Below are 24,207 nucleotides of genomic sequence, written 5' to 3' on the forward strand. Positions count from 1 at the left end.
CTATTTTGAAAGCCACCTTGGGAAGTTGACTGAACAAAATAGAAGTACTTTAAAATAAACAAACAGGAGTGCTTTTAAATAAATAGGCAGTACAACGAGATTGGGCTTCTTTTTGTTTGTTTATGGAATGATGTTATTTATTAAGCCACATGCTTAGTACATTTGTATGAAAAGTAAAAACGCTCGAAGGATGCATTTTAAAAAAAACAGAACAATAAATAGATAAGTAATTTTTAAGAGTTGAAATCTATTCTGCTTATTGCTAGATTGGGGAAAAATGGGATTATAGAGGTCTTCAAGATGAAGGTTTTAAAATAAGATTTGTGGGATTGAAACAAAATGCTTTCATGCTTGAAGAGAAACTTATTTACCATCCTACTTGGCATGATATTATGAAACTGAGATGCATAGCTCTCCACCAAATAGGTTTACAAGCTACACTGCCATTAAAAAGATTAGCCGTGGCAAACAGCCAGCTAAAGTATACTGAATGTATTGGAACAAACCAGTGAACTCAGTACCTTTTCCACCTCATCAAACCTAACAAGACTCATTTTCAAAACATATTATGCGAATTCAATTTGCTGCTTCACTGCCATACAGAAGTACAGCTTATTTTTGAGTGTCCAGGGGAGGCGTTGATGATGCAATATTCTTGCAAGCAGCAGCTTTGTCTGCAATTTAAGGGCTGACTTTTGCAGGCAACCTATTAATGTAGCTCTCCTTTTAAGTTGTGCATGAACCTGACATAACAAAGACTACTTTTATATTAGAGAAGTTGTACGAATCAATCATATTCTGTATTGTTCACCCCTTAATTTTCACAGTATTAACTCCCTGAGGTTGCAAGTGTTAAAACTTCACGCTGAGCACATACAGCTACCATGAAGCCCTAAACCAGTTTATATGTAGCCCATATATCTAATATATATAACCAATGCTATTCACGTTTCCTTAAATGAGCACTGCTTTTAGAGCAGAGACTCCCAGCACTTCAACTGGCTCTGACCACACAAGGAACTCTTATGGCCATTATTAACGGTAGACTTAAGAAATAAAAACACAGCTATGTTTGACTTTGACAAGCTGAGCAAAGGTTTACATAGGTGTTTTTGGGCTTCCTATTACTGACCAAACTGCAGGAGGCAGTGGAAGACAGGAGTGCCTGGCGTGCTCTGGTCCATGGGGTCATGAAGAGTCAGACATGACTAAACGACTAAACAGCAACAACATTACTGTGGCACTGTCCTGGACCTCTATGGCTTGGCAGCTTGTCCTCACCCATCTTGATTGGCTTGTGGGTCTCCAAAGATGCACACTTGCAACAGTCCTGACACATCCAGAGTAGCCATGGTTTTCTCATGGGTATTCTGGATAAATTGCTGTCCTCCAAAATTCATAACTGGGAGATGGTGAGTTACATGTGGTTCCCTAGTAGGGAAGAGGTATCATGGGTCCATGGTAGAATGCTTGCTTTGCATGAAGGTCTCAGATTCAACCCCTTGAGATCTCCAGTTAAAATGACCAGATAGCAGGGGATATGAAAGAGTTTGGTCTGAGATCCTGGAGAGCAGCTGCTAAAACTGGGCTAGTTGTACATACAGTGTATTTTCACAAGTTGTCCAATCTGCTATAAAACTTATTCCTTTGTTTCTGTGTTTTGCTGAGAACAGCTGAGGAAGCAATGAACAAGGTCTCTTACAGCAGAGTAAATTTTTGTGGTTGTGAGACAGCCAGGAGGAGGAAGTCAGTCCCCCACCCTCCCCATCATGCCCATGTCCTCCCTAGGGTCCTCCTACATATATCTTAGGTATGTGTACACATAAAAGCCTTCTTCCTGTATAAAATGAACACTTGGCTGCATTTGCACATCATGGTAAACCATGGCTCCCATTTCAAGTGGGAGCAACAGACCATGATCTCTGGCCTAGCGTTACATATGAATTGGGGACTGTGGTCGGATTCACTGCAAGCAAATCATGATATGAAGCCAAGGTTTGTTATTGGCTTGCCAATTGTGGTTTATCTGAAGAGAAACAAACCATGGCCTCAGGTTTAGAAGTAACGCTAAGCCAGGAGTTGTGGTTTGACTCTCCTAAGTGAGGAGCAAAGTGGGAGAGATTTCTGCATTCATGGCAAACCATGGTTTACTGTGATGAGATGACCTGGTTCCGCTTCTAAGAGGTTCAAAGCAATAAGAATTCTGGAAGAGCCCAGGTTTGTAACAAATCTAGGCAAATATCTGAATGCTAGGCATTTGGTACAATGGACGAACAAGACACCCAATTAAAGAAAACCATTTTCTAACCAAAAGGTTCATTTCACAACTTGGCAACTCCCATTAGGGCAGTTTCTGAGACAGGTCAAATGACTTGGGCTTTATTGTTGTCTTGCATAGAAACCGCAGAACCTTTGTAGGTCCATATTGTGCTGTCAAATGCCAATTTTGAACTTCAGCATTCCACTGCTCTTTAGAGAGGAAGATGGCAAAAGAGCGGCAAAAGAACTGCAAAAGAGCAAAAAGAGGAAGATGGCTATGTGACTAGCCCTTTTATAGGGCCTGCTAGGGTCACGCCCGTCTACCTGGTCACATACACAGGGAGGATGCTCCAGAACAGGTATGACAGGAAGTCCTTCCTTTCTGGAGCAACAGTTCCCTGTGTGTCCATTCCAGGAAACAGGAAATGTTGTATTTGACTGCTTCAGTGATATATCCCACAAAAACTACTGGAGATTTATATAGCTTGGAATTTGAAGATCCCAATGGTGTATATCAAACGGGATGATACATTTTATATTTACTTGATGTACCAAAAGAATTCTGATTTCATTTTGAAGTACTTTTGCAGGGTCAACATCTGGTGTAATGCCTGGTATAATGGACACACATCATGCGCCCAGGATTCTGTGACCATAAGAAAATGTCTGCTGTGCTTGAATTGCATTAAATGAATGAAGTCCAAATTGCTAACTCCTAAACAATTGGAGGAGCTGGAAAAAAAGAATAATGAGATATTCACCTTGATTCAAAGGAGATGCCACATTCTCTGCAATTTTTAAAAAAATCTTTTTGGACTCTGTGCACATCAGAGACCTTTGGAGTTTGGCCAAGACTGAAACGTACCTCCAATTAAATCACGGGATGGTTTGCTATTGAGTTCAGTGGAAGGTGACTTTCACCTATTGTCAACAATCCTGTGGCCAGTTACATGTGGATAACTTACTTTCAGAAGGAAATGATAGGTTTATAACTTGGCCTGCAACCAAGTCATAATCTATTTTAGTTTAGTATAACCCCCTTGCCCCCAAACAGATGTATTTTTAGATTTCAGGGAAGACTTTTGTTTGCAGATTCCAAAGGGATTCTGTTACACTGTCACCTTCTAATCTTCCTAGGATCATGGATTGCCATGGACAGGCTGCAGAGTATACATGCTATGCATTCTTCATAAGCAAGGTTCTGATTTTGTCTTAAGGTAACCAGGATGCTTGTTAATGCTTCATTTGATAGGATTGTGCGGCAAATGTGGAAAAAGGCCCTTTAAGAATAAGCATAGCTAGCTGTTCATAGCTAGACACCCAGTAAATATTACTATGCAGAGTGCAAAAAACCCCAAAGCAAAACAGATTCATAGTCTGTTGATGCAATCAGCTTCGTTCATTTGAAACATCTCTCTTAGGCAATGGCTATAATTAATGAGCCTTCATCATGTGCTCATCCTTTGCATCAGGTCAAGCTGTAAGATACACTTCTGTTGGAATTAAATTGACCAATCTGCACTGACCAAAAATGCTAATATTTCTGATCTCCTGTTAGCTAACTGGCCACAATGTGTATTTCATTTGAGCAAAATCAGGAGCGCAAACAAGGCTTGCAAACATAAGAGTTAAAGTACAATGAGTTAAACAGCTGCCGCTTGCAAATAGTAGAACACCACCATGGTGACCAAGCTAACAATCAGAGTCAAAGGTCACAATAAAAGAGGTGTGTATGTGTGTGTCAGGCAGGCAATTTGGTAGCAAAGGGTAAGGAGGATAAATACGTCCTGAATCATTGTTTCACATAGGGTCACATACAAAACAAAAACAAGGTAGAATTATTCCAAGTACAGTAGTAGTTTTTATAGGCTTGTATAGACCATTTGTTACGTTGCAATGAGCCTGCACAATTGCCTCTTGCTGCATTAGCTATTTCTAGTAATATCAATGCAATGGAATGTTTCCATTTGGGAAAAAGATGGCTAAGAACTTCGTTTTTGCTGCAAGATGGCAGGTTACTTCTCCTTACCCTCTCCTTGGTACATAAAATCTGCTCATATCCACACCGCACACTCATGAATTGCCTGGGTGACCGTGTCAACCTCAATGAATGTCAATGTCAATAATGCCTTTCCTGGATCCTCTAGGGCATGTTTAGTTAGTTGTAATGGCCATAAAGGTTGGAACAATAAATACCAACTATAGTATATTTAGCCTGCTTAGATAGGAATAAGAGAAATTAGTATGGCAATATCTTCAACTTTGGGTCCACAAATGTTGCTGGCCTACAACTCCCATCAGCTCTGACCACTGGCTACGCTGGCTGTGGATGATGGGAGTTGTAGTCCACAGCATCCGAAGCGCTACAGATTCTCCAGTCCTGTTCTAAGCGTACCAACACAGAAAATTAGGTTTACTTAACCCTTTTATGCTAGCAATAAGCACTTTACTAATCTAATATTGTGGCAAAAATGGATAGAGCCACTGTACAAGTCAACTTAACCATTCCTTGGCCGTTCATCATAGCCATTTTTAAAAAACCTCTCCGCCATTGCATCTGGAGTTATTGTAAGATTTCCTCCTACAGTGAGAGAGTTCTTGCAAAACCTGGACTCTGACAGCGCTGACAGGGGAAGTTTCCACACAGGAAGGAGACCAAGGAAACCAAGGAGAAGAAAATAAAACAGTTGTTTAATAACCTCATGCTATCACCGGTAACACACGGAGACTAAATACATCACCCAGGTTATGACAGCCCTGTTCAGACACTCATAATGGGCCTTAAATAAACAGGCAAGGAGAGGGGAGCATCCATGAGTGCTCTACACCTGCCCTTTCTTCCCCATTGGTATTTGCATCTTCAAGGATGACTTGTCTACAGCAAGGAAGCATCCTGTACTTGTGGAGGCTTCTGTGCATCTTGGAACCCTGATTTTCCTTGGGGTGCAGTTAAGAGTGCTTCTGCATGATGAATGCCTAAACAATGCTACTGAGAAAGACAAATTTGTCCGTCCCCCCGATCAGGAAAGAAAGGACATTGCCTTATTTCAGAATGACTTTGCTTTACGCTGTTCAGTGCAGCGCAGAGAAAAGAAGAAATGTGACGGGATAAAGCCCAAATTCTTTGGAAGGAGGGGACAGTAGGAAAATAAGCCAGTTCTCTCTACAGAATAGGTCTACAGAATATACTTCTGCTAGGAAGCTAGCAAGAAATCCAGACGAAAAATGCCACAGCTATGAATGAGATTTGACCTGTCATTCTTGCTTAGATGTGTCAAAGCAAAGAAATTGTCAGCGCGGGGTTGGGGAGAGGGGGTGCCTGCTGAAGGAAGGGGTTTGTGTGGAATTCACAAAGAGAAGAGAAGATATCTAAGACACGAACATATGTCCAACCAGTAAATTACATGACAGCCTAATGCAATGACAAACAAGAACAGGTCACTTTTAAGAGAATGATTAATACAGGAGATTACTGTGCGTGCACACTTATCTGAAAGCAAACCTTGTAGCTGGGTGTGAACCCCTGGCAAGTCAGCTCCTATCTCTGCCATACAACAGCTACAAGAATAATTATAATAATTAATAGAGAGAGGTGATAAAGTTAACAATTGCCCACCTGTATCATGGCCAACCACAATGTCCTTATTTCGTTTTTCACACCTACCACCTTTCCATAGTGATTACAGTCTACCAAAGACCTATTTTCAGCCTACCCTGCGCTTGCTGTTTGTTTAATGTCAGGGTGTCAGGTGACTGACAGAACCTACAGCGTTCAAAAGAATTAGTACAGCAGAAAACAAGAGTGTGTTTAAAATGAACAGGCCTCACCATTTGCTATATAAAAGACTCCCCCCCCCCGGTCCACCAGAGGGATGACTTTTCGGTTGTCAGTGCTCACCAATAAATCAGAAGGGGGCTGTGCTGGTCCTTGTGCTGACAGGCATTCAATTGGGGCGGAGACAGGACCTGGCTAATAAACACATCCATCTTCTGTGTCAGTTAATGCCAACTCTTAGTGGCTTGGTTTGCATATACAGCTAAGCCATGGTTTATTAAGCTATGGTTTTATAAACCATGGCTTAACTGCCCAGCAGCTTAACTATAGTTTGTTTACTGCCAACAAACTATGATCTTAAACCATGGTCTGCCATTGGTTTATGAAACTTGCCTTAACTATGGATTACAGTCTTACGTGCAAACCCAGAACCCACCCTTAACCATGGTTGCCCTTCCCAACCAAGATGTTTACCAAGCTATAAAGTCTTGAATCAAGAGTAACTAGAAAACATGCCAAACCTTGGAGAAACCTTGTCTGTGGGACCAATTGCGGTTAACATTTGCTTTGTTAATAAAATCATGAGTTAAGCAAGCCATAGCATAGTTAATGTTATGTGTGAAGCAGGCCATTGAAAAAGAGAAAATATCATTCACACAGATGGTTAAGTACCTCTTGAAGGTCAAAAACATACACACAGCTTCAGTAGACAACAGCCAGTAATTAACATCACATCTTTTCACCATTAAGATAACAGTGAAAATATGGCCATGGGAGAATACTAGCATGCTAAGCTTCACTCTCAGTTCATGTGGGTTAATCAATAGATGCACAACAGACATCTCCTGTGTGTCCTTTTCAACTCAATTCTGTCTCAGAATGTACCAGGAGTCCTCTCTGCAGAAACCATTTAAAACCATTGTTCTTGAGAGCAGGTGCAGCGCTAGAAGGTCTGTTCATGTTCTGTTTGCCTTGATATGTAGTCTCTCATTTCTTTATGAAGAAGTAGAATCTACCAAGTGAGAGCTGGGAGGGTCCACCAACTTTTTTTGTGGCACAAGGGTTAAGACGCACCTCCGATAGAGGCTTTTGTATTTTGCTTTCTTCCACTTTTCCTCTCTGTTGTCTTTCTTTTGTGTATTTGTTTTGTTTTCTCCTTTTTATATGTTTATTTATATTTGTTTGGCTCTTATTGTATTGTATGTTGAAAAGTTTCAATTTGAAAAATTGAACAAAAAATGAAGAAGCAGAGTCTAAAGATCCCAGCGAATGGGAATCCGTAGGGTAACCGTGGAAGGACTTGCCAGAAAGATGGCAAATCCATGCCGACATGAGCAGAAAGGCTAGTAGCGCTTTGGGGTTGTAAATCCTCTTGTTGCGTCTTCAAATGAGGGCAATTTCCACAAGTGACTCTGAACTTCAATTCTGAATGTACGTAAATCAAATTAAATATAACGCAATTGATTAGAACATACATATGCCTTAACAACGATGGCTTTCTCTTTCCTTCTATATCTTATTTAAGTGCACACTGGCAACCTTTAAGAAAGATGCAATTTCATTTGAGAAAAATTTCTCGACTTGTGCTCCAATTTTTGGAGTGAAAACCAAGGTTCAAATGATCCAGGAGCAGAATAACATTTGGGCTGGATGTGAAGAATCCTTAGGTAGATGCTAATCTTGATCCACATAGCACCAAGCAGTTGCAGAGTCTCCAACCAACAGTGTAACTTCTTGCAATCAAACAGCAACATGCTGGAAAGTTCAGATACTATTTTGATGGTTTTCCTGATGCAAAAGTGGATGTTAACGGCCACTAGCACAGGGCTTACTTCATGTGTTAATTTAATTACTTGATTGTGTATTAATGGCCATGAAGAACTTAAGAACTGTTGATGAGACAGCTACAAATTACATATAATTTCCAAATTACTGTTAGAAAGTTTAAAAAAGCGAAAAAAGCCTTAAAAGCATGGTTTCAATCATAACTAAACATTAAAAGACAAGAATTGACTTTTTGTGGTGGTTTCCCCCCCCCCCCCAAAGAAGCGATAACTTTTTTCAAATTAGAAGAAGAAGAAGAAGAAGAAGAAGAAGAAGAAGAACAACAACAACAACAACAACAACAACAACAACAACAACACAACCCCTTTTTCCTCCTGAGAGCTAGAAACAGAAGGAAAAAAAATGTACTGGTATTTCTTACATGCAGGCCTAGGGACCTGCAATTCCACCTCAGCCCCAAATGAATCCTAGTATTCAAATGCAATGTTCAATAAGAAGAGACATCTAGAAACGTACTTCATTTCTGCTCCCTGTTAGATAATGATTCTTGACTAATGTTTTTTCATTGCTAAGAAGGGTTAAAAATGTCAATAACTATTTCAGCAATCAACAGAACAAGAAAGAAAGCACAGTATAACAAAAGCATCACTTTAGGATTCATAGGAGAAACAAACCACTACAAATATGTAATAATTAATATTATTACTGGGAAGCACAACATATATACTGTAGTTATGGATACTGTTTTCGGGGGATTTACAGGGGGTGGCAGCTGTTTTCAAAATCAGAGCAAGACTATTGAGCACGAGTACAGATTTTTTTCTTGTAGCATAGTGAACAGTCTAAGCAGAAATAAGAAAACAGATGAACTCTACCATTGCTCTGTGCAGACTCATATCATGAGCTCCTGTATTAGTACCTGAAAAACAGACTCCCTCTCTGCCCTGAGTTTTGTAGTGTTGGTCATTCTGCTAGTCTTGGAAAATAATATACATGTTTTATACGAAATAATTTGCACGCCACCTTTTGGCCTTAAAAGTGCCCCCGGGGAAGTTCTAACAATATATAGTCCAGCATATTTTAAACTTTGAAATGCTGCATATGCAGCAAATGAGCCAAATTTTCATTGCAATTGTATACATGTCTACTCAAAAGTAAGCCCTATTATGCTCAACGGGACTTACTCTGAGCGAAGTGTCTAGAGGACTGTTGCCTCAAAACCCTGTTGACTTTGCTGGGGGAAAAGCTAAGCATGTGCTAAAGCCTGCTATCAAAACCAGCGGGTTTTAAAAGTGCTTAGAATAGATTGTGCTTATTGGATCTGAAGGACTATAGCAAAAAGATCTTCTTTAAATTGCCTTAAACAACGTATAAAACTTGAATCCTAAACAACAGCTCCCAAACCAAGAAAATGAATGGATAACCTCAAAAGATTGCAAGTTGGTTTTTATGAATTAGTTTTGGGGAGGGGGAAACACCCCAAACCCTCTTGAAACACTACTCTCCTTCCCTCTCCCATTGCTTGCCAAAAGTCTAGGCACGCCATCGTCTTTTTTTATTCAGGTCCCAGCGTATTTACTGCCTCCTGTACCTAAACAAGTCATCTTGACTCTTCTTGTCAGACCACTGGCACTTCATCACAGCAGTGTCATGGCTCTCTGGCTCCAGGACTACCACTAACACGGGAAAGCCAAATTCATCACGAGGGTGTGCAGTGTTCAAAGCTGTCACGCCTGCCCTGACGGATGACTTCTTGAGGGTAAGTGATATGAATTTACAGCTTGTATCGCCTTCTTGAAACCAAAACGCAAGTCAGGGAGAATGCAACTTTCTTCAGGGTACATTTTATGCCGCTAAGAAATTTAAGAGCGCTACCATTTCTGGATGGGGTGACTGAGAATTCTCCTAGCATGAAACAAACTAAAAAAAATTCCTTCCAGTAGCACCTTAGAGACCAAGTAAGTTTGTCATTGGTATGAGCTTTTGTGTGCATGCACACTTCTTTAGATACTAGCATTCTTCTCCTACGGTAGCATTCACCTCTTTCGCTCTGTTGGTTTATATACTCGTGATCATTTTGTAGACTGCTTTGAGCGTACTCAGAAGTGCCTTACAAATGTTTCAAATAAATAATGCCCCTTCCATAATTAGTAAGGCAAACCCGTTTGCTGCTGAAACCACACTTTATCCATCTTTAATGGCCAATGGAGATGATTACAGTGTGTTAAGAAGCAACTCAGTCATTGACACATTCTCTTTTCAGTTTAGTATTTCATTTACTTAGCTGGCAAAAGGATGTTAACTGACAAGGAACCAAAATAGTCCTTGCGTTGAAGCCCATTGAATTTGATGGGTCAATCATATTTCCAGGTAAGGGGTTAAGGCTGCTGTCGCAATTCCTGCTCAGAATTCAGAGGCTCTTATCACAACAGAGGCTCTTATCTGAGAGGAAGGATGAGAGCTTCCTCATCCAGAGAAGCTGTATCTTGGGGGAGGGAATTACCGACCTCTTTCAGCCTCTGTTCCCCTGACTTAACCCACCTCATGCCATCCTCCAGTTCCTCCCCCGTGTCCATCTCAGTCTGGCACTCTATGCCTGAGCCTGGCAATGTCTCAGGACTCATGACAACTGCAGTCTTAATCTATTGTGCACATTTGTCTTATGTAAGAAATGCATTTCAGTCACATTTCTTTCTTCTGCTGGGTAAAGGAAAGCCCTTAGAACAGGGGTAGGCAACCTAAGGCCCAGGGGCCGGATGCGGCCCAAACGTCTTCTCAATCCGGTCCGGGAATCAGCATGTTTTACATGAGTAGAATGTGTCCTTTTATTTAAAATTCATCTCTTGAGATAAAACATGTACCAGCTTTCCTCCAACTTCATTTGTTCATTATTCTTAATGATATTTCTATGGGTTCCTTTTCACCACAAGCAGATGATGAGAACTAAGAAAGAACATAGGAAGAGCCTGCTGGATCAGGCCAATGACTCATCTAGTCCATATCCTGCTCTCACAGTGGCGAGCCAGATGCCTGTGGGTAACCCACAAGCGGGACTCAAGCACAAGACCACTGTCCCCCCCTGAGGTTTCCAGCAACTGCGTTCAGAAACATTACTGTCTCCAAACGTGGCAGTGGTCTGTGTGTATGTTGGGAATTAGTATGGTAGGGACTGAGTAATGGGCCCCTAACAGGGGAAGAATGGAGGGTTGAAGGCACACAGAGCGGCAAGAATCCTAGCTTGCTACTAACACAGAGCAAATGGAGGTGGGGAAATCACGAGGACCAGGGGTCTGGGAAGGAGCAGAAGAATCAGAGCCGTGACATACATGAAGCAGAGAGTGCGTCTAACAAGTTTATGCTTTGCATGAGCGAGGCTGGCAGGAGTTCCGGTGTGTGGAGGGCAGAAGCCCAGTGAAGAGGCCTTTCTCATTTAATGAGTGTGAAAAGGGTTTTTTTATCCCTAAAGCTGTTCCTTGTGTATTAAATCTACTTCTCTGAGGGTATATAAATACTGAGCTTAACAAAATGGAAAACAGCCCTGTGAAATTTATTAAGGTGTGCATTTTCCCTACTGGAAGTTAGGCCATGCTAACTTAAGAAATATCAAACCTGTTCTTTAGGAAAAGCAAATTCCTCTTTTATGTAGATAGTATACGCCTAAATATATGATGAGAGCTAATGCTATTTGGCACACATCTTCTAACTCTTATACAAAGGCTCCGAAAGAACACATTTGGGCTGAAATGCTTTGAGCTATTAATAACAATTCATCAGCATAATGAAATATCTTTCTTTTCGTTGGTTCCCTTAGCTGGATAATGATTATAACCACTCTTAACGCCGTTAGAGATGGTTTCTTGTGTGCACCAACACATGCATCCTATGCTTTTGACTACTCCACAATGAACATCATTTTTTTACTACTACAACAACAACAACAACAACAACAACAACCGTATAACAGAAAACACTTAAAAATATAAGCTTGTCATTCATACAAATAATGGATTGCCTAAGTTATCTTGCAAAAATATCTATTATATGGAAACTGAGTTAGCTGTTCTCCAAAAACAAGTTACAGATAAAATCTCCTCTGTTTGGAAGTTAGGAAAAATTTGGAAGGAGAGGGGATGCTGATAGGCAGAGATATATTCAACGCAAGGTGTTTAAGGGTACATTGTTACTTTTAAAATCTTAAAGAACTACCAGTCTATTACTACTTAAACTAAAACTGAAGTAAAATTATAATCCTAACATTAAACCTTCTGTTAATGTGCAATTGGCTCTGAATTCTCATTAGGCAAGAGTAATTACACCAACCACTTTCACTTCATTGTAAGAGTTCCACAGAGTATGGTGCAATATAGGTTATTTTTGCTTTCATCACCCCCCCCCCCCCTTTTAGGCAGGTATCATAGTAGAAACCTTTATTTCAGGGGGAAATCACATGCCTGTAGTTCTATAACAGCTGAACATAAACATGAGAAAATCCATGATGATAAGCAAATTTAAAGAAAGGAGAGCTATAAGACTTTTAGGCGATTAAGAATATTCATATAAAACATTCTGGCCTTAATCCAGAGGAAACTGAAACTACAGGACTGGATACAGTTACCTTTGCATTCCCAACAACACAAACTTTACAATGAATGACATTCTAGTTCTCACTTACCAGATTTCCAAGTGTGTTTAGAGTTAGGATGTTAATTAAATAAACGGCTTGCATACATATCTTACCTGGGAGGAAACGAAATGTCCAGTTCATATAATTTGTCTTTAAAGACTGACAGCTCTTTGTCAAATTCCAAAAGCTAATGGGGGGAAAAAGAAACCAGAATTAAAACAAATAAACAAATAAACCTTTGTTTTCTTCAAAAAAGTGTAATTGTTGAGTACATTTTAAGCTGCAATACTTACACCGTGATAGGTTTGAAGCTATTGTTAATGTTTTGCTTTATGATGCTGTTTTGTGATTTTATTATTTTATTCTACACTGATTTAGGGAATTGTCATGAAAAACGTAAATTTTAAAACAAAATAAGTGAAGAAAAGAAAACATGATGCTGGATTAAAAGTTTTGTGAACAGGTCCATCATCATCATCATCATCATGCTGAGAAAAAGAAACAGCAATGAGCATTAAAACACACACAATATGAATTTCTTATGAATGCTCAGAGTGTTCAACTTTGCTATTATACTAGGGGCCCACCATGTGGGACTTTGCTCAGATTAGCTCAGAATTGTTAAAGAAGCACTAGTTTTACTTTTGAGGAGGTAAAACTAATCAGCTGTTCAGAATATTAATATATAGCAAATTAAGATGCTAACCAATCAACAAAATATGCTCATATGGTGGCAATATTAGCTGCTGTACTCTTCTGCCTAGAAAAGAAGTTATGATAAAAACAAGAACCCAAACGGTCACCTTAAAATTTACCTGCAAAAAACAAAACAAAACAAAACCACAAGGATATGCAGAACAGCCCCATTTGACCACAAAAGCAAGCAATATTCCTATTCAGCTATTCTGAGGCAGTCACAATATTATTTATGTATCACTTGATACAACACCTGATTATTTATAGAGTTGTGTTCCTAGGCAGCAGCAGTGAAGACACAATACCAGAGACAGATATTAAGCCAGCTTTAATGTACCGAAAGGACAAAGTTGTTTCCCTGCAGATTGCCACAAAGAAAGGAAGTGTGTAGCTGAACATTGTGCTCCGAAGCCAAAAAACAAACACCCTCCTCATAAAAGCACAATACTAGTAGTCTATATTTCAAGACAGGAACTATCTTGATGGGCATAAAAAATAATATTCGTCCGAGAACCAAGACCAGCGTCGAGTCCGATGTGCAAATGAACCTATAGTGCTACCGATCCATTGCTGTAAATGCCACTTTCGGTTTTGACAAGCATGCCATCAAAAATAGCTCTCCTTATAGAGCCTGCGTGTTTACTCCCTGTTCATTAATCATGTCCCAACTCACAGCTGTGCTGATACCATTGTATGAATGGCAGAGGTTTCCGAATGAAATTAGATTGTGTTCTTCTTTCCCCTCCGCTCTGTCATAAATCATTCCTGAAATGTGCAATTAGCAGCTACTTGTACACATTAATTATCTGTGTGAAAAGCAGATACCTGAACCACCTGCACAACTGATTAGCTACCCTCCCTGTGGCCCACCCATTTTGTCTACAATCTCTGCAGCGCCACCAACCACCTATCGAGGCGGATTTTTGTCGTACGAATATGTGCCCACAGGAGCATGAAATGCCACTCCTTCCTTTCTTGCATAGCTCATGCCAAGGAGGAAAAAAACCAGAGAAATGGTTTAAGATGCTTTATATATTTTTAAAAAACAACCCTTATTGCAAATGTGTGCAAATTATAAGAACTTTAAGGCAAGCAATCTACATCCAAAAGCAGTGTAAGAATTATCTAGTCCCCGAGGGGCCATAAAAACCACATGGACTTTGATTATGGGACTTTGGAATAAAACAAACAAGTCACTCTAGATCAGGCATCCCCAAACTGCGGCCCTCCAGATGTTTTGGCCTACAACTCCCATGATCCCTAGCTAACAGGACCAGTGGTCAGGGATGATGGGAATTGTAGTCCAAAACATCTGGAGGGCCGAAGTTTGGGGATGCCTGCTCTAGATGATGATCACACGATGGTCTGGTTTACATGCACCAGCTCATGGATTAGCACGAAGACACGAGCCTCAAGCTCCTGAGAAGAAGATTGCAACACTGCTTTACTCCTCCCAACACACGGTTTCATGTGTTGTTTGAACCTGGGTTCATGGCTTAGTTCAGGCTTCCTCAACCTCAGCCCTCCAGATGTTTTGAGACTACAATTCCCAGTATCCCTAACCACTGGTCTTGCTAGCTAGGGATCATGGGAGTTGTAGGCCAAAAACATCTGGAGGGCCGAGGCTGAGGAAGCCTGGCTTAGTTCTCCCCAGACTAGCCCCAAGCCAATACCAAGGTTTGTTCTTAGTTTACAGCTCTTTGTTACTCTGGAAACAGCTCAGCTCAGCCTTAGGGTGGCTCAGCAGCAAAATGAGTGGGGAGGCGCAAAGCGGCCCCAATGGTAAATCCACTACAACTCTCCGGCACAATTTTGTTTAGGCAAGCCTACTCAAGATATGTAGAATGTTTACTCTCTTTTCAGCTCATCACTGATTTTAATGATTATGTGAATGTTTTAAATAGCTGATAATTTGGTTTCATTCCTTTCGTAGACTGCTTTGAGAGTTTCTTTCTTTCTTACAATCGAGCAATATAATATATAAATTGTATGAAATAAATAATGTCCACCCTTGGACTTAGTGTGATATGCAAACCCGGCCATTATAACAGTTGGGGTGAGCTGTGTTTCTCCCAACAACCTTAACTAGTGTTTCCACTCAACTAAGGTTTGAAACAAGTTCAATGCAATTAGCCAATGCAATTCTGGGCTGCATCAATAGGAGTATAGCATCTAGATCTAGGGAAGTAATAGTACCACTGTATTCTGCTCTGGTCAGACCTCACCTGGAGTACTGTGTCCAGTTCTGGGCACCACAGTTCAAGAAGGATACTGACAAGCTGGACCGTGTCCAGAAGAGGGCAACCAAAATGGTCAAAGGCCTGGAAACGATGCCTTATGAGGAACGGCTTAGGGAGTTGGGTATGTTTAGCCTGGAGAAGAGAAGGTTAAGGGGTGATATGACAGCCATGTTCAAATATATGAAAGGATGTCATATGGAGGAGGGAGAAAGATTGTTTTCTGCTGCTCCAGAGAAGCGGACACAGAGCAATGGATTCAAACTACAAGAAAGAAGATTCCACCTAAACATTAGGAAGAACTTCCTGACAGTAAGAGCTGTTTGGCAGTGGAATTTGCTACCAAGGAGTGTGGTGGAGTCTCCTTCTTTGGAGGTCTTTAAGCAGAGACTTGACAGCCATAAGTCAAGAATGCTTTGATGGTGTTTCCTGCTTGGCAGGGGGTTGGACTGGATGGCCCTTGTGGTCTCATCCAACTCTATGATTCTATGATTCTAAGTTTCCCTTGTTTCCCTCATTAGCCTTAACCATGGTTAATGTTAGTGCAGCTGTAGTACAAAACTGCAGTTAAGGCTAGCAGTGCAGGGAGACTCTTGGGAGAGGAGAGGCGCTGGAGACAGAGAGAGCAGGCAGTCCCATCAGAGCGGTAGAACCAACAGTATCCAGAAGTCTTAGATCTGCATCAAGTCCTCTGATTTCACAGCCCTTTCTTTGTATATGATACTCATTCTGCAAGTGTTGATTTGTGATTCGTTCAACCATAGTACAGTAGATGAGCAGGTGCTCCTCAATACATAGATAAATGCCTTGAGCTGATAGACAAAGCCCTGCAGATACTGCCTTGTTTTTGTCCCAACAGTTTGTGAACACTGCACAAGCCCAATGGGTGCATTTCAACAGGACACTGTTTTTTTGACCCATAATATTCAGTTCATCTATTGAACTGGTGAAGTGCCAACATGGTGTTTACATATTCACATGTGTGTTGTAATATGACTAATCAATAGCATCTATTAGCAGTTGTTTAACGGAAATGAAGAGTGAAATCCTGTTTGTGTCTACTCAGATGTAAGTTCACTGGGTCCAATGAGACAAGTGGGTATAGGACCACAGCCTCATGAACATATGGTGCAAAACTGCCTTTCAATACAATTATGAGGGAGAGAACCAAAAAATAACTAGGCCACAGTCCCAACCCCACTTACCTGGGAGTAAAGCCCATTAATTTTTTTGGAACTCCTGAGCAGACATGGCTTAGTGCAGGGGTCAGCAAACTTTTTCAGCAGGGGGCCGGTCCACTGTCCCTCAGAACTTGTGGGGGGGCGGATTATATTTTGGGGAAAAATATGAACGAATTCCTATGCCCCACAAATAACCTAGAGATGCATTTTAAATAAAAGGACACATTCTACTCATGTAAACACACCAGGCAGGCCCCACAAATAACCCAGAGATGCATTTTAAATAAAAGGACACATTCTACTCATGTAAAAACACGCTGATTCCTGGACTGTCCGCGGGCCGGATTTAGACGGCGATTGGGCCGCATCTGGCCCCCAGGCCTTAGTTTAGTTTGGGGAGCCCTGGCTTAGTGTATGTTTACAAACTGACGGTTTTGAAGCATTTATGTGAGGAAAAATTTTTATCTAAGAAGCGAAGACAAAAGAACATTCTGAGAAAGGAGGGGTGCTTGCAAAATATAAAAATGCAAAAGACAGAATAAGCAAACAATGCTTCATGGAACACAATGGTAAAGAAATACTCATTGAGAATTCCAGAAGCCGGGTGTGTGTGTGTGCTAAATAGCTGCATTGTCTTCCTAGATGAATTCAAAATATCTACAGTGTGTACATCCAGTTTGCTTTGTTATGACAATATTCAGGATCTGACAGAAAGGCCAGGGCCTACAGAAGGGTTAACGGTGGTTCAGACACTTAGCTCCCAGCTCTTTCCTCAGTAACAGCCGCAGACATTTCTGACATTTTTATGTACTGTGGGTGGTTGCTTGCTTAGTTATGTGCTGTGTATTGCAGAGGAGCTATTGATATTGTTGTGACACAGATGACAGATAACAGGAACACAATTGTGCTGGCAGCCTCCTGTAGCCTCTCCCAACTCTTTAAGGAGCGGGGACATCCTTACAGCTGCAATGCTGCTTACAAAGCCCAAGCGCCAGCTGCTGGAGGGAGCCGATAGGCGTTCTTACTGTTATTATTTTGGGCAGTTCTAGTACAGAGAAAGGAAAGCTCAGGCCCAGAAGCCAAAGTCTATCTGTCTGGCTCTTAGGACTCTCATTGAGCTGCCTCTTCCTGCTCAGCCACACGCCCCTCTCCAAATGTCAGCCGAGCGTGCAGTGGTGGTGACAAATAAAAATGTCACGTCTCGGATTGTTAGGAAAGGGATCAAACATAAAATGAACAGCATCGTGAGGCTGTATGAAATTTATGCCGCTGCCATATTTGAAGTACTGCGTATATTCCTTCTTGCCACACAGTGCCTGTTCTCAGTAAGCCAGGAGTCATCTGTACTTTAGAACTCAATAACTACTGTACTTCTCCCCATATGAACCGGCTCAGATCCTGCAACCATCATCCTAGGCCTTTCTTTGTAGGTCATCTCCATGAGAGGTCCAGGAGGTGGCAACATGAGAACGGGCCTTTTCTGCAGTGGCTCCCCACTTGCACAATGCTCTTCCCAGAGAGGTTTGGCTGGTGCCGGCATGACATAGCTTTAGGCGCCAGGCAAAAACATTCCTCTTCTCCCAGGTCTTTGGCTAATTAAACAATCTATGGCCTTTTAAAGTGTGTGTGTATGTTTTTTTTAATTGTTTTTGTTTGTTGCTGTGTTATGTATTTTTGTGTTGTTTATATTCACTGTGTTGAAGCATATTATTTACGAGGGAAGGCTGAATTATTTTGAGTGCTTTATTTGACTCAGGGGAAAAGAGACAATTAACAGCACAACCCTATGCATGCCTACTCATAAGCAAGACCAACTGTGTTCAAGGAAAGTGTGCATTTAGGTTTTTTTGGGGGGAGGAGGTCCCCCTAGAAACACTAAGCAGGTTATGTGTTTAAAAATTTGGTTGATCTTTTTCTCTATCGCTCACGACAGAGGTACACACACACACACACACTCTTACACACCGTGTGGGGAAAGTTACATTTTCCTCCCACTCATGAGATTTGAGAAATGAGCCACCCTGAGGAATTGATTGGCAGTAGGAAAAAAAAGAAAAGAAAGAAGACTTTCTTGCACAATGCCTAATTCATTTATGGAATTCACTGCCACAAGTTTCGGTGACGACAACTACTGGCTTAGATGATTTCAAAAGGGGATTAGACAAGTTTGCAGAGAACAAATCTCTCAATGGCTATAAGCTGTGGCGGCTATAGGGTAACTCCTCATTCAGAAAGAGTATCCATTTGAATAACATTTTTTTCTGGGGGGAGTGGGCAATATAGGAGGGCTGGTGCCTTCCTGTTCTGCTCGTGGGGGCCTTCGTGAAGTGTCTGGCAAGGATTCTGGAGTAGATGGAAGCCTGGTCTGATCAAGCAGGATCTGACCCTGAAATCAATTCCACCCCTTGAATCCTTGCAACCAGAGCATAAGGCTGCTATTATTAATGTACAGGTACCGTAAAACCATTTTCAAAAGCCAGCTATGTGTTATGTTGCAATGGGGGTGGGGGTGGGGAGCTGCTTTATCTCACCACAAATAGCAATTTTGAGCACAGGAATGTAAGTTCATACATCACACACCACTTGGCCCTGGAGTGTGCAATATTTTCCTCGCGGAAATCGCAAATGGCTCGGTGAAAATCAATATATTCTGTTTAGTTTACTCTACTCTTCGTAACGCCATTCTTGAGAAACAGCCCTTTCAAGCGTAATAAGGAGGTGGCGGCACTGGGGCAACTTAAGCGAATGCATTGCAAATTTAATGATGTAGCTCCCATGTGATGCAGGAAACAGGAAGCAGGGTACACATATTCTAATACAGGGGTCAGCAACCTAAGGCCCATGGGCCAGAAGCGGCCCATGGAGGTTGTTTGAGCAGCCCCCGAACTGAGCTGCCTGCTCATGTGCTGCGCTAAACCGGTGCGGCGCAGCGCAGCGCAGGACTTGCTTCTGCAGCGCTGGAAATTGTGTCATGTGCAGACCCTGGAAAGCAAGGGCGCACACACAATCTGGCCCACAGAGGGATCTCCGCGGGACCGATCCGGCCCAGGCAAGATAAACCTTGCTGACCCCTGTTCTATTACATGTTAAGCCTATGGACTGTGACAGACTAAGATTCAAAGTTGATCCACAGAAATCAATAAAGAGTTAGCTACAAATAAGTTAAGTTTATTGGTTTTAGTGGGCCTACTCTTAGAGATGGATTAATCGGATACAGCCCTACAGGTGTAGGTTTCAAGGTCAGTGGTCTTAATTCTATGACATGCTGGGATGACACATTAGTGTATGGAATTGTGCATCCTGTTGCACCCAGTGCCAAGGCATAACTTTGCAACTACCGTACAGACAGCAACAGCAGTTAGTGTAGTATCCTCAATGCCTCCGAAGGATGGATGTACAGTACTGCATGGGACAAATCACCGATGGCAGGCTGGTTCTCAGTAGCATGCATTATTTACTTGGACAAGACCTTTGGGTGCATTTGGAAACACAGATTGACTTAGTTACAGGTAGGTAGCTGTGTTGGTCTGCCGTAGTCGAAACAAAAGAAAAAAAATTCCTTCCAGTATCACCTTAGAGACCAACTAAGTTTGTCATTGGTATGAGCTGTCGTGAAGAAGTGTGCAGGCACACGAAAGTTCCCTGTTTCTCATATTTTAAGACATACCCATAAAATAAGCCATAGCAGGATTTTTAAGCATTCAAGGAATATAAGCCATACCCCGAAAATAAGACATAGTGATAGGCGCAGCAGCAATGCCGGCCGCGGCAGGAGGAGGAAAAAAATAAGACATCCCTTGAAAATAAGCCATAGTGTGTTTTTTTGAGGAAAAAATAAATATAAGACATGTCTTATAATATGAGAAACACGGTTCATACCAATGACAAACTTAGTTGGTCTCTAAGGTGATACTGGAAGGATTTTTTTTTATTTTGTTTCGACAGATTGACTTGTGGGAAACCTAAAGGAGGAGGTACAGCGCTTCTCTATGAAGGGTGCCTAAGGTTCCACTGGAGCAATAGACTTGTAGTTGTTCTTTTATGTTCCATTATTGCCAGTGGTCCTTGGTGCACTGCTTACAGGTGGCTTCCAAGACCATGATGAGAACAGGAGAAAAACATGTACAGACAGATGTTTCCCCACAACACATTGAAGAAGCAATCCACTTCTCAGTTTTAAACAGAAAAAACCAGCTTGTCTCTTTAGCAGCTACAAGGAAAACTTAAGAAACAACAGCCCTTGGCTGCTTGAAGATTTCTCTGTCATACATGCACATAGCTTCACTGGATCATGGCCATGAAAGAAAAACACAGCAGTTGGATTTTAATCTCTCTCCAACAGTAAGAAAACATGGTGGCTCACAAACAACAAGCATACCTAAACAGCAGCTCTTTGCACAATAAAGGTTAAAGAGCCATGGGTCGAGAGCCCAATGGTTCTTGGTAGTATGGAGTCACATCAGCTAGTCTTTCTTTCATTACCTGTCACGCCAACAAGTTACAACTGTGGTATCTTAGGGACAGTGGGCTGCTTGAAAGTCTTTCTACTCTTATGAACCAAGGACAAGCTATGGGTCTACTGGAGTATTTGCCTAGAATATAAATGTACACAATGATTACATTTGCATTTGAAATTAACAACCTGAAATTTCAAATAGCTGGAGAAAGAACACAGTCTGAATAGTTAAATAAGATGTGTAAATATTGCTTGCTTAGGCTCAAAGCAAAATAGCTGCCCTGAAAGTGGGAGGCAGGGGGCGGAATCACTGTCCATAGGGACGCTAGTATAAGCTGCCTTGGCTAAAATCACAGAAGTATGAACCTTTTATAAGGGGGCAACTTAATTCAGTCATTGGAGTAGAACAACAGCAATTACTCATCAAGACCTACAGACCAAAGTCAGAGCATTCTTAGATCAGGAGGTGATATTAGCAGCATTTATCAAATCTATCTGCAGGAACCACCAGAGAATTCACAGCTGCGGAAGGGAAATGAAGTTTCAGGAAGAACAAAAACACACTCAACACCACAACTACAAGAGAAGATCTAACAAAAAGTAGTCATGGAGATTTAAAACACTGGAATGTGGACCAAAGAATTTGTCATTCTTGTGTGATTCAAAGAAATTAGTGAATGTGTATTTCTAGTACATTCTAGTGCCAGTATTTCATTGCCCCTACTCTAATGGATTTGCTATGCATTCAAATAAGCACAGTAAATCAGATATTATCTTCAACACGAAGGAAGGGAGGAACAACCTGAGGTTTATTCTAAGTCCAGTCAGTGTTATATCTGCACCACACCCCATATATCGTACTCCTACCTGGTGCCTTGTGACACCATCCAAGCAGGTGACAACTAGCATCACTAAAGGAAAACCTGAGCATGGTAAGCTGTGTTTAGAAAGGAGCTCCAAGGCATCCATTATGAGTTGCAGGGGGCATTAAAAAATTCCCATCTACTTGTCTCTCAAAATTATTTTCTATACAGTCCCTTCTGTATGTAGATCCTATGGACTCACTACAGAAAATTATGTGATACAGAAGTTCAATCTACGTTCTTCTCAATCCTCCTCTATGTCCTCTCAACTCTGCTTTTGTGTCCTCACTGTAAACCAGCTAAGGTAGGGCTCACAGACTGACTGGCCAGGCCTGTTCTTACTTCCTAAACTAAAGATAGAGTGTTTGAAAACAAAGCTACAGGAAGAGGGGGGGGGGAACCAATCAAATCTGAAATTGTGGAAACAGAAGTCTCAAAATTCCTGTATTGCAGGCAGTTGGACTACTACATGATCCTCGGGGTCCCTTCCAAGTCTATGAGTTTATGACAAAAATTAAGATGCAGAGGCACCCCAAGTTAAATCTTCCACTTTATGTTAAGGAAGAACTGACCACCTACTTTTACCTGTGCTTCCACTGAACTGCCTGGAGGTTCAGGCCCTTGAGATATGCTCTGCGTTGTGGCTTATTCCCTGAACGCGGGTGTCAATTTGGTCATTGGATTTAGTTATTTATTTATATTTTTTTCAAATGAAAGCAAAAGCAAAACGTTACAGAGCTAGACAAGTGCCTCCATATGAGCTTGTATGAATTGAGTTGCTGGTAGTCAGCACTATAAAATACACCTGGGATGTTTTAACAGAAATCGGGGAAAGAAGACTTGCATTCTACAGGGGATACCAAACTATCAGAGATTCCTCCAGCAGTGGGAGAAGTTCCAGGAACGCAGGAAGCTAGCTGCCTTATACCGAGTCAGACCACTGGTCCGTACCATTCAGTATTTATCTGCACCTAGGGTGAGGAACCTGTAGCTCTCCAGATGTTGTTGGGCTCCAATTGCCAGCAGCCTCAACCACCATGTTTAATGGTCAGAGATGATGGGAGCTGTAGCCCAGCAACATCTGCAGGAATAGAGATTTCTCCCTCCTTACCCTACACTGACTGGTAGCAGCTTTTCAGCATTCTAGACAAGGACCGTTCCTAGATCTTACCAGGAGATGCTGGTGATGAGACATGGCTTCTGTTGCATGGCACTGAGCTACAGCAATTGTATGAAGGAGGACCTGCATTCCTTCATCTGCCCTCTCTTCGTGAGATTCAACAACTACCAGACTTTTAGAAGACACCTGAAGGCCATAGCTGCCAAGTCTCCCGTATTTCCCGGGAAAACCCCGTTTTCCCAGCTGTTCCCAGCTGAAAAAACGGTTTTGTCCGTCCCCCCCGGTTTATTCTGGTGCGGCGGCCATTTTGGGACTGGGCGGAGCATGCTCAGAAGCGACTTTTGATGCAGCTCTGCCCAGTTCCAAAATGGCGGCAGCGCTACTTTCGTTCTGCTACTTCCGGTCCGGTCCCTTATTTCTCTGACAGGAACTTGGCAGGTATGCCTGAAGGCAGCCTTGTTTAGGGAAACTTTTAATGTTTAATAGACTATTGTATTTTAATATTTTGTTGGAAGCTGCCCAGAGTGGCTGGGAAACCCAGCCAGATGGGTAGGGTATAAATTAACAACAACAACAACAACAACAACAACAACAACAACAACAGCAATTCAAACCCACAGCCTCACCTTTACCAGCATGGCACTCTGACCTGTTGAGCTATTGGCCGAATAAGGTAGCTTAGTCCTCCATTTCCACTACCTGCATTATGTGAGTTCCAATATAATCTATGGACTCATCCATGCATGTTTTCGCTGGATTCAAGATTGTATAATAAGGGTGGCCACAGTGCTATAGTCCACAACACTTCGTGCCACAGACAGAAAGCAAAATTCATCTGAAAAAACTGGTTCCAAGCACTGCATTCCTCTTTAAATTATTTGCTATAGTTACCTCACAGAATGGTTCTCATTTTAAGGAGACCAACACACTGATTGTTCTAATATTCCTTTGCATTTTACCACCCATTCACCCTTTCCCCCAAATCCTAGGCAACTGTGATGCTGAGCTAACAGTTCCTTTCCCTCGTCTTAATTTACCCCTGATACATCATATTCAAGATTTTATCTGGACAGGGGCTGGATGGTGTAGTGGATAAACCTCTGCCTTTTCACCTCCGGGATCAGGGTTCAAGTCAAACCCTGATGAAATGCGTTTGATCGCCCTAATCTAGTTCTTAGTGGGCAGTATTCCCATTATCTTTAAAAGGGTCA

At 41.7% G+C, this 24,207-nt stretch overlaps 1 protein-coding gene across 5 annotated transcripts in view; it reads right to left on the reverse strand.

Annotated features, from left to right (window-relative positions):
- The window catches only part of INPP5A (inositol polyphosphate-5-phosphatase A), a 235,040-nt gene that overhangs the window by 12,633 nt on the left and 198,200 nt on the right, over positions 1–24,207 (reverse strand). For all 5 annotated transcript variants that reach the window (XM_035137835.3, XM_088670395.1, XM_088670393.1 and 2 more), the window contains one exon: positions 12,557–12,630. In XM_035137835.3, coding sequence (XP_034993726.1) covers positions 12,557–12,630 — 74 coding nt within the window. The remainder of the gene's footprint in view (positions 1–12,556; positions 12,631–24,207) is intronic.

The sequence above is a fragment of the Zootoca vivipara genome, chromosome 5 (assembly GCF_965207765.1).
Source record: "Zootoca vivipara chromosome 5, rZooViv2.hap1.1, whole genome shotgun sequence".
NCBI lineage: Eukaryota > Metazoa > Chordata > Lepidosauria > Squamata > Lacertidae > Zootoca > Zootoca vivipara.